Source organism: Sardina pilchardus, chromosome 23, assembly GCF_963854185.1.
Source record: "Sardina pilchardus chromosome 23, fSarPil1.1, whole genome shotgun sequence".
NCBI lineage: Eukaryota > Metazoa > Chordata > Actinopteri > Clupeiformes > Clupeidae > Sardina > Sardina pilchardus.
Window position 1 is genome coordinate 19,888,086 of NC_085016.1, and position 11,491 is coordinate 19,899,576.

Below are 11,491 nucleotides of genomic sequence, written 5' to 3' on the forward strand. Positions count from 1 at the left end.
GGAAGACCCACATAAAGGCTTCAGTGTGGAGAGAATTTACAGCTTTTTACAGCATAACCAGTACCATGCACTGGGGTCCTTGGTGCAAACAGCCGGCACATTCATTAAAAAGCATCAGGCAAAAGCGCCCAGTCCCACTAGAGATCGGTCAGCCTGTCTCTACTCTACCGCTGGTGGGCGGAGAGGACGGCGCTGGCCTTGAACAAGCTGGACATTTTCCGCCCTGTGAATCCTTCACTGCACGCCGACCGTAAAAAAACAGCTTAAAGCATGCAAATGCAAAACACACACACCTGCTCAGACATATGGACACTTTCTCTCGCTCGCTCGCTCGCTGTCTCACACACACACACACACACACACACACACACACACACACACACACACACACACACACACACACACACACACACACACACACACACACACACACACACACACACACACACACACACACACACACACACACACACACACACACACACACACACACACACACACACACACACACACACACACACACAGTACTCACTGGAACTCCAGGGTTCTTGATTGTAATGCAGGGAGTTGTAGCTCTGAGGGCTCCACTCACTCCATGGTAGTATTTAAAGCAGATCTTAGTCTCGGCTGAGAGAGAACACACACACACAGATGTAAAATATATTTATTGTTTTTATGAAAGGATGTCCTAAATTAGGATATATAAATCTCACACAAGGGCACACAGTTTGCAAAATAGTTTTTTGGGGCAATAATCTGTTTGTGAGCAATTCAACATGCTAACATGTTTAGGTAAACAAGTGGCAACATGCTGTGTATTTAGGGCTATGCGCGTGTGTGTGTGTGTGTGTGTGTGTGTGTGTGTGTGTGTGTGTGTGTCCCACTCACGCTCCATGAAGTAGGGCCCCGGCTCCAGTCTCCAGACGATCTGCCCCCTCTGCGTGCCGTTCACCCCGCGGTTCTTCGAGTCCCATACATTAGCCGGACACGTCTCATCTGAGGGAACACAACATGGCCTGGGTCACTGGACAGTTGGAGTGTGTGTGTATGTGTGTGTGTAGTGTGTGTGTAATTCGTAAAGATGATCTATGTTTACATCCATGTTCTTTCCACAGCGCACACCTGAATGCCTGTGTGTGTTTGTGTGTGCAGTTTATCAATGTTTACATCTATGTTTACTCCATAAAAGTCACCTATGTGTGTGCTTGTACGTGTGTGTGCATTTGTCCCTGTTAATGCTTCAACGCGTCAAACTCAGTGGTCATTTGTATGTTTGACTGTCACACTGAAGTGACAACACAGTGTGTGTGTGTGTGTGTGTGACAGAGAGAGAGAGTGTGTGTGTGTGAGAGAGAGAGAGAGAGAGTGTGTATGTGTGTGTGTGTGTGAGAGAGAGAGAGAGAGAGAGAGAGAGAGAGTGTGTGTGTGTGTGTGTGAGAGAGAGAGAGTCACAGAGTCAGAGAGAGAGCAGGAGAGAGAGAGAGAGAGAACAGAACATAAGAGAGAGAGACCATGAGCTCCTTAATTCTCTTCCTCAACTCCAGCTCCATCCATGTGTGAGTCGCTTCTCTCCTCTATATCTGTCCAGTACTGAAGAGCATCTCTGGCCCTTGAACTAATTTCACTGTCGCCAGTACACGGTCACTCTCCGTAACTGTGTGTCTGGACAAATGTGGACAAATCTAAATAAATCCGCTTTGACGCTGAATAAATGGAACAGCACAGGCCGGACTCGTCGTCACGGCTGACTCAAAGCAACAGCACTGAGCCTGCCACAACAGCACTGAGTCAACGTGCCAGGAATCTGCTGGAATAGAACTAAAAAAGAACGTATAATTAGCGTGTGACAGCGCTGACGAGGGTTCACTCTCAGATGGAGATGAAAGCCAAAGGAGACCCAGATTTGTCAAGGCAGATCAAACACCGCAGCCTGACTCGAGGAGATGCTCGGCAGTCAGTCAGACGAGCGGGGGGGAGGGGAGGGGGGGAGGGGGGGAGGCTGTGAGAGGTCGGAGGTGTAAAAAGTTACGGAGGTGACAGATGGCCGCATTGAGTCACCTCTCTCTCTCTCTCTCTCTCTCTCTCTCTCTCTCTCTCTCTCTCTCTCTCTCTCGCTCTCTTTCCCTCTTTCTCTGTCTCTCGAGGGCTATATATAAAATGCTGGGTTCCTGAGTCAGTTTTGCCTGTCCTTAAAGATCTCTGCTCCACTTCTCCCATGGTGAAACAAGCCACCTGCAGACACCCATCTGTTCAGCTCGGCTCTCCTCTCCTCTCCTCCTCCTCCACTACCTGTCTCTCTCCCCTCTTTCTCCTCCTCTTCTCTCTGTCTCTCTCCTCTCCTCCTCCACTCCCTGCATCTCTCCTCTCCTCCTCCTCTTGTTCCTCAGCCGGTTTAAAAATGGCACTCTCTGACTGAAATGACTTGTGACAAGTCTGGAATTATTGATGATGACATGGCCTATACGTCTACAGCAATGGGCATCAATCAATGGCTACTCTACATATGTGCCTGAGACAAATGACTCCAAGGTGTTGATTAGGCCAAGCAGCCATAGAGATTTGCAGCATGTGAACAGAATATGCAGATGAACATGTTAATGGACAGGAGGTGGGAAGTGCTGACAGCTGGGTGTTTGCAGAGCTCTTAGTATGAGCTCCTCTATTAGCCTCTCTGCTCCAGGAGGTTACAGTGGCTCCTCATAGGATCAATACACATCACATTCAGATCAGAGGCCCAGCGGTGGAGCCCACGGTGTGTGTGTGTGTGTGTGTGTGTGTGTGTGTGAGTGAGTGAGTGTAGGGGGTAGGTAAATGGGTGAAGCTGTGCAATCCACTCTGATCAGTCCACTCATTCCACTCAGGTTTCTCTCTCTCTCTATCTCTCTCTCTCTCTCTCTCTCTCTCTCTCTCTATCTCTCTCTCTCACACACACAGTGAAAAAGAGAGAGATGGAGAGAGAGAGAGGGAGAGAAAGAAAGAGCACAAAAGAGAGAGAGACTGCATCCATCATCTTCTACCCCCAGCTCTGATACATTCTTATAGTGCTCTATCACCGAAACTGAAACCTGCAAATGAGTCATTATGGCAGGAAAGCACTGAGGATGAGGCCTAGCCTAGGAAAGTAGTTTTTAATGCATAATTTATACACACAAGTGAGGATACTTAAGCTCGTAGGTAACATGATATAGCCCTGGTACACAAACAGGAGGTAACCTTCCACCCATAACAAAGCCAGATTTGAGCCAACAAGCAGTGCATCCGATCATGTGATGGTAAATGAGTTAGCTCTCTTGCTGGTCATGTAAGGTAACGGGCATGTAAGGTCATCGTTGCCGGGTTGTTGAAACTTGTACGCATGCCTTACAGACTCGTGCCTTTAGGCAAGGCAAGGCAAGGCCAGTTTGTTTATATAGCACATTTTATTCTCCAGGCAATTCAATGCCAAACATTAAAAGCACAAAAATGGCCTTCAGACATTTGGTTTAGCAACAAGAAAAAGAAGTATGCTACTCACCATGGCACGCTATGAAAGACAGGCATCTAAAAGCATGAAGGCACAATGCCAGATACCAAAATGGTTTCTTAACATGAAAACATGACTTCCCCCACACTTGCTTAAACCTCCTAAGAGTGTTTTCTAGCACTGCTGTTTCATCAAACCAGCAAAACAATGTGACGAAAACTTGATTGCTAACACATTACACTATTTCACTAACACACTACAGGGAGTATCACGCAAATATGTGGGTAGCTCTCTGTCTCTCTACATTAGGCCAAGGGAGCCACCCACGTCAGATGCAGGTAATTACATTGTTTTATCCAGTACGAGGCCAATGGAGCATTTAAAGAACACTGTTTAATGGCTATGTGTGTCAAGAATGTCAGTAGACCATGTTAAAATAGCTGGAGGCTGAGATTTTGAGTCGGAAATGAAAGGCTGTTGCCGGCAGCGGAATGCAACTCGAGCCAAATTAGCCTGCATAAAAATGAAATAGCTCCACAGTCTTCTTATGTAACACCTAGTAATAATTCAACAAGATGTCTACATGCAGGCTTAGATGCAGAATTTGCCCACAACCGCTGCACTAAGTTCTACAGAACATTATCAGTGACGTGTTAAATCATGTTCATGAAGTACTTCAGTACACATACCTGCCACAGAAAAACAATGCCACTGCAGTCAAAACACCAGAGAGAACTGTGCAAACGCCACCCCCAATTGAAATCAACAACTTAAAAGATAAGGGCGTCGCACCTCATTTGTTCTCTCAAGGTGGCAAATATTGGCTTTTTGGCAGCGCCAAAGAGGCGTCCCCTGTTTTACAGCGTGCAGGTCGATTATGAGAACGGCCTCAAGCCAAGACCGCTTGACTTCCTTTGCCCTCCTGCCAGGGCCCTCATTGAAATAAGTGGCTGTTGAGTTCAATCCGTCAGAGGCCTTCCAAGAGAGAGAACCTTCTGAATGAAAGATGCGTTTGAGTCTCTTGTACAGGAGTGCGTCTGCATATTCATTCAAGTTACGCCAATGAGGAGCCACAGCTACAGGGGAGAGGTGTGATGATGAAGCCGTGAGATATGATCAAGGTGAGTTTTAACAAGTAAAAAGTCTAAACTGAAATGAGGAATGTACTGTATGCTGTGCATCATGGGAAATGCTTCAGCACTACCAACTTGGAATGTGTAATGTTATCATCCATGACATACTGGTAGAATTCCTCCTCATGATGGGAATCAAAAATACCATTACATACCAGTACCACAGTTACCGCAGGTGCTGCAAGTAACTAAGAATGAGACCCTGACAACTAGTGTATGACAACACCATTCCTTACATCTGGGTGAGCACTCACAACCATAAATATACTTTTTAAATGCTATTTGTTAAGAATGGCACAGAAGACACCCTTACATTCAAATAGTATTCATATCTATAGAGACATAAACTCGATTCAGTTTTCAACAACTCTCAAACACTACTCAGTTTCTCAATATTACTCAACGGCATTTTGTTAAATACTAACTTTCATTTAAGGGTTAAATAGAAACAGTTTTACTCAAAAAAAAAAACAGCCAGGGTTCTTATGCATATTTACATATGGTAAACTAAGCACATAAACTCAACAAATCTCAACTTCTGAATCTGGATCCCGCTTGCCTGTTTTTGCAGAGATTCAAAAAAGAGTTACATTTGATACAACTGTACTGGGAACATGCCACAAGGACATCGCCATTTATTTTCACCACCGCAGTGAAAATGCTCGTTGCCAAAATTTCCCCCAACAGCCTGGGTCTTTTGGTACTATCACTAGCCCTGTCCTCTGTGATTCACAGCCCCTGAGATGACCCTACATTATAGAGTGACAATGCTCATCTGTAGGGACGCGTCAGCGACAAGCCACAATTCACAGCGGCGTGTCACTGGACAGAGTAGCCAAATCAATCAGACGACACTGTGGTCTGGGAGGGATGGACAACGTCTCCCCAGGCGAGAGCGAACATCCCTATCCGCAAATGTGCCCACACATACGTATGCGCACGCACGCACGCACGCACACACACACACACGCACACGCACGCACACACGCACACGCACACGCACATGCACACACACACACAGACAGACACAAACACCCCTTTAGCTTCTAGAATCAAGCCAACTGGATACAGACAAAACCACAAGTGTCCTGCACACACCCACACAGACGCATACACACACACACACACACACACACACACACACACACACACACACACGCACACACGTACATACAGTGCCAAACTCAATCTAAAGATAATAGTTCCAAATGTAAGTAACCGTTTCAATGCAATCATCCATCTCACACACAACAATGCAACCATAAAACCACAGTCACACACGCATGCATAAACACACACATACACACACACACACACACACACACACACACACGCACACCCACCAGGTCCCTTCATATATTTCTACTTTAATTAACAACCAGTGGTGGAAAAAAAACTGCTGGCCCACTGCAGGCTGAACGGTTCAGTCGGCAGCTGTACAGAGTCATCTATCAGCGCCTCCAGAAAGCCCCGTGGGCCACATGGAACTCCGCTGCCAGTAAAGGCGTCCCAGGCCGACCGCAGGGATCGATACGGGGCAAGGAGCCCAGGCTCTGGATGGCGGCTGGAGGTGGTGCTAGGGATCTCTGGGGAGCCTGTCTCAGGACTTTCCCCTCCCTGCCCGGATCAATGCGGAACTGCCCCCAGGATGAGGATGAGGATGGATTGGCTTTCTCTGGAAATCACTCTCCATAGCCTGTCTGGCTAACTACCCTGCTAGTGAAGAAACCCTTCAGGTAGCAATAGCAAAGTTACACAAGTGCGTGTAACTAATGATAGCAGCAAAGAGCATTGAAGAGTTAAAGGTAGTTAGCTACATGACTTGCTGTCTTATTTGGTCCATCCAATTAGTTTACATCTTAACCTCATGTTTTACACAAAGTAAACATCCCCAATCCAACCCATGCTGTTTTAGCTGCAGATCAACTGGTAGGCAGGCTCACCACTCTAAGCAATGGCACAAATAATTCTGTTGCTAAGCCCCATGAAGCACAAGTGCTGTCCTGCCTCCAGTGTACTCGCAAGTGGAAATGGAGTCAGAAGCTATTTGCTACTAGATGCTGTGTAGCGTCAGCATAAAAGATTGGGACACAGAAAAGCGAACAGCCATCAAAGGACTCGCGGCGACCAAGGCTGACTATTGCATCGCCTCCCTTCACTTGTGTCAGGGCCAAAAAAGCTGTATCTGAACACACCACAAGGATCACAGCCAACACAAAAAGCTAGCTGTGGGGCCTCATAAATTCAGGCGGCTGATTCAAAACATGCCACAAACTAGTGTTGCACGATATACCGATACTAGAAAGGTATCACGATGCCTTAACGCAAAAAAACGATACGATTTCCGACGTTTTTAGAATCGATACTTTATTAAAAAATAACTTTCCGTGTCTGTGCAAGGAGCTGCTCCAACTATCAGTCATGCTCCTTGAACGCAGAGGCTAGTGGGCGTGGCTAGCTTTCCCCTCTCACACGCAGCCACAGTGTGTGCACGCAGCAGCAGGTTGAGAGTGAGAGGGAGAGAGATGGCTGCAGGTTCAGGAGCGCCTGCCGACCGTCCTCGGCTTGCTGATGAATTAGACGGGCGACCTGAAGTCTGGAGGTATTTCGCGTGTGTCGACAGTGAAGGCAAGCCCAGAGACACAAGAGATGTAAACAAAAGCATGCAGGCAACGTCCAACTTCGCACAGCACCTTGCGGACAGACATCCCGACCTTTACAAAGAATTCAAAGACCGAGAGGTCAGCGAATGTGATTGAAAACACCATGATCAGCCCCAATCGTATCCACAAACTATAGCCTAAGTGAAACGAGTGTGGTGTATCCTGTGGGCTAATTGGAAAACTATTTTTTCAACACTGAATTTTGACGAGGCATAGCGAGAGTAAGCATAGAAACCTCCTTAATTGACGGAGGTAATGTTTTCATCGGGGTTTGCCGTTTGTCTGTCTGTTTGCAAGATGACTCAATGTTCAGATAATTGTAACATTAGCATAACTTGCAAACGATCTATTTAACATTCAATCAGTTCTGGTAATATTTATCATGGCATGTAGTCTGCCTTTTTTATTATTTCTTAGATATAAGCTAGGCTACCTCAAATTCTCTTAGTAGAGCCCATAGCCAGAATGTATTGAGTCCAAACGTTAATTTATTAGCCATGAACGACATTCCATTAACTCAGCAGGCTAGACCTCATATAGGCGTCATCAGATGGCCCACTGAATAATAGTAGTAGGCTAACTTGCTTATAATTTTAATATGTTTAATTTGTAACAACACAACACGTGTAATTTGTAACAAACAAAAAAAAGTTGACTATTGACTAAAAAATAATGAACGTGCGGTGACTTTATGATGAGCCCAGAATTGACCTGCACACTGTATTAAATTAAACTCACATTTCTCTACACCTGGTGGAAGATCGCGTCCTACAGTACTGAGCATATTGTCTGGATATAACAATTATAAAGAATGGTCTCTGAAAGTCAGACAATCAAACTCATGAAAGTAGAAAGTAGGCTAACTTGTCCACTCCCTTTACAGGAAATTTTTAAAGAAAAGTGGTCGGCAAATAGTCTATGTTAACAAACTATGTTAACAAACAAGAGATTATGGGAATAATAATTATTGTTATTATTAATGTAATTTGCTCAAAAAAACCCCGGACAGGAACAAACTGGTTAAAGTGAAACCGAACCAGACCATTATTGATCTTTTTTCCAGATATTTTAGAATTTCACCGTGGTATCGGTTCAGTATCGACTATCGAGGTATTTATGGCAGATATCGAATCGAAGTCATAATTTTGGTATCGTGACAACACTACCACAAACCCTCCGATACATTTTAGCAGCTTAAGAAACACAGAAAAGACCACTGGCAAAGTACATCGCCTACGCTTGAAGTCATCGATACACATCACAGAATTACGTCTAATTCCCCAGATGAAGAAAAAAAGTAAGAAAAGGTGTTTATTCTCACACCAACCCACCAACCAACAACAATTTATACAACACAAGTTTTGCTGCCATAGCAAGCTCCTTACAGTAGCATGACAGAAAAAGAATCACAGATCATCTCTGTGGTTTGTTTGCCGCACAACAGACTCCTGTTCAAGGCAATAAATCCCTGGCTCCATGAGGTAAAATATGAGCTAGGCAGCTGGCTCTGTTAGTTAGTGAGGCGTGTGGCTTGAGGGAGAGGGACTATTTCCACCATGGCCACTCTACTGAATCCAGCCCTGTCAAGGTAACATGAAGTCACGTTTGTTTTTGTTTATAGTCCTACCGGACACCTTGGCCACTGGCCAGACCTCTCCTATCCCCAACGCTACTCTCCCTCCACATATCTCTCACACACAGACACCTACACACACGCACACACACATACACACACACACACACACACACACATACACACACACATAATATCGTTCGGTATGGCTATCGGAAGTCATAAGCACTCAGGGCCTAGCAACAGGGCTAAGTAATTAGGGATGACCTTCACTGTGAGGGAGTGAGTGAATGAGAGCGAGTGAGGGAGAAAGAGAGAGAGAGGGGACAGTGTGAGAGAGAGAGAGAGAGAAAGGGAGGGAGGACAGTGCGGAGAGAGAGAGAGATTGAAAGAGAGGGAACGAGGAACAAGAGGGAGAGAGAGATAAAAGGCAGCCAATGACACGGTGTCTCCGCACCAATGCACAGCTGACTCAGCTTTTCTCCTTTCTTTCACTTCTCTTCTCTCTCTCTCTCCCTCTTTTTCCACTGTCCCTCTTTCACAAACACACACACACACACAGACACACACACACACAAACACACACACACACACAGACACACACACACACAGACACACTGATAGCGTCACAGGTCACAGCCTGGCTGTTTTCAGCTCCACCAAGCATCAAAATGGAGATCCATCTCTAACCCCCTCGGTGTCTCTCTCTCTCTCTCTCTCTCTCTCTCTCTCTCTCTCTCTCTTCTCTCTCTCTCTCTCTCTCTCTCTCTCTCTCTCTCTCTCGCTGTCTCACCCTCTTTTTCTCTCCCTCTAACAAAATGGACCTTGGGCTCCAGAAATATCAGTGTAAATGAAGGGACCTTTAGCAGGTCTCTCCACATCTAAACACCTGTCCCTTTAAATCACTCCGTTTGCCCATGTCACAGTCTCACCCCCCAACTGGGCCGCTTCCTCATCACCCAGGCATCTCCTCCTGACATCCCCTAACTGACTGTCAATCAAAGCTCCAGCCCTGACAGCATCTAGCCTACTGCCATCACAGGTAGCTTCAACAAATCCTTGTTGTATAGGCACTTAAAGGAGCTATACATAGTGTTATTTAGGTTAAAATGTTTTAGTTTAAAACGTTCAAAGATAACCTAGAAATGGCAACAGAACGTGAAGAGATAACCTGTTGTGATGTGACGTCAACAACACCTCTGCTCTGTGCGGCCCACTCCGCAAATATATATACTACAGTTAGAATGCTAACCAATCAGCTTTGGACCAACTTTCTAGTACTTCAAGTGGCTTCAATTAATCCAAGTTTGAGGAGCTTACTTTAATAAGCTTTTTGACTTCACCTAGCGATTAACCATGCTCTCTTCTACCACTCCAGCTGTGCTACCTGGTGAAGCATGTGCCATGTCACTGTAAGGTGAGATCTGAGACTGCATGGCAAGCAGCTGCTAGCTTAGCTATACGGCATGTACATGTACCTGTAAGCATGCTACCACGTGCTCCCCCCTAAGAACTAGCAGAGGGAATTTGGTCTCATCCAGTCTCATCCAGTGGCAATAAGTTGGACCGCACCAAGGAGCTGTTGTCAGTTAAAGCAAATTGGTCACCTTTTTCAGTTGATTATTGGATTTTGTACTCTAGCACAGCCACAAGGGAGGTATGTCGCCTTCCATTAAAGACAATACACAGCCATCAGACTCCATTAACACCCCCCAACCCCCATTGGTCATGCTGGCAGACCAGCTTTGTCCACACTGACAGACTGAAGCTCCATTACATCTATTCAATCTGACAGGTAGAGCTCACTGAGTCACATTGACTCGCTAAAGAATGGCTATCACTCAGTGAGCTGCTACTGTAGCGTTTCCCTACAATATTGGTGCTAAAACACACCAGGCCGCAACTGTTGCTGCCGCTAATGTATCTCAAACCCACCGATCTGGTACAGGCCAATCCAGTCGGTGGCGTCCACTTCCTCCTTGATGTCCCAGGAGATGACCAGGTTCTGGCCGCGGCCCAGCGTGTACTGGTAGGTGGACGCCGTCAGCGACGAGCGGCTCTCCGAGGTCACCAGGTCCGTGTCGCTGTTGGCCCGCTGCAGGCCCAGAGGTGCGCCGCCGTCGCCCGGGCCCGAGCGGGAGCCTCCGACGCCGCCGCCGGCTCCTCCGCCGCTCGGGCCCCCACTGCCGCCTCCACCCTGGGCGGAGAGAGTGCGGAGGTTCTCGGGGCTGAGGGTGTAGCGCATGTGGGGGCTACGGCGGCGCACCACCAGCAGGTGCTCGCGGGCGGTGGTGGTGGTCATGATGGCGGGCGGGGGGTGGTGCGTGTGGTGGTGGTGAGGGTGCGGGTGTGGGTGGGGGTGGGGGTGGGAGGGGTGCGGGTGGGAAGGGTGGGGGGAGTGGGGGTGGGAGGAGGAGGGGTGGGGGCGGGAGCGGGGGGGGAGGACAGCCGTGGCGAGAGAGGGGCGAATGGTGGAGGCCGGGCGATGACGACGAGGGTAAAAAAAGGGGGGTGGGGGGGAGGGGGGGTTAGGGGTAAGGGGGTAGAGGGGGCAGTAGAGGCTGGTCTCTCCTGCTCAGGGGTGGGTTGTCACTGGACACTCCTCCTCCGCTCCTGGCTCCCTGGACTGCCTCTCACATCGAACACGCCCACCTCCACG

At 47.4% G+C, this 11,491-nt stretch overlaps 1 protein-coding gene across 1 annotated transcript in view; it reads right to left on the minus strand.

Moving 5' to 3' along the window:
• hecw2b (HECT, C2 and WW domain containing E3 ubiquitin protein ligase 2b) overlaps positions 1–11,170 on the minus strand; it is a 41,081-nt gene extending 29,911 nt beyond the window's left edge. Inside the window, exons 1-3 of the mRNA XM_062527400.1 lie at positions 10,768–11,170; positions 889–996; positions 533–627 (exon numbers count right to left, since the gene is read on the minus strand). Coding sequence (XP_062383384.1) covers positions 533–627; positions 889–996; positions 10,768–11,134 — 570 coding nt within the window. The 5' untranslated portion in view covers positions 11,135–11,170. The remainder of the gene's footprint in view (positions 1–532; positions 628–888; positions 997–10,767) is intronic.
• Between the last annotated feature and the right edge of the window lie 321 nt (positions 11,171–11,491).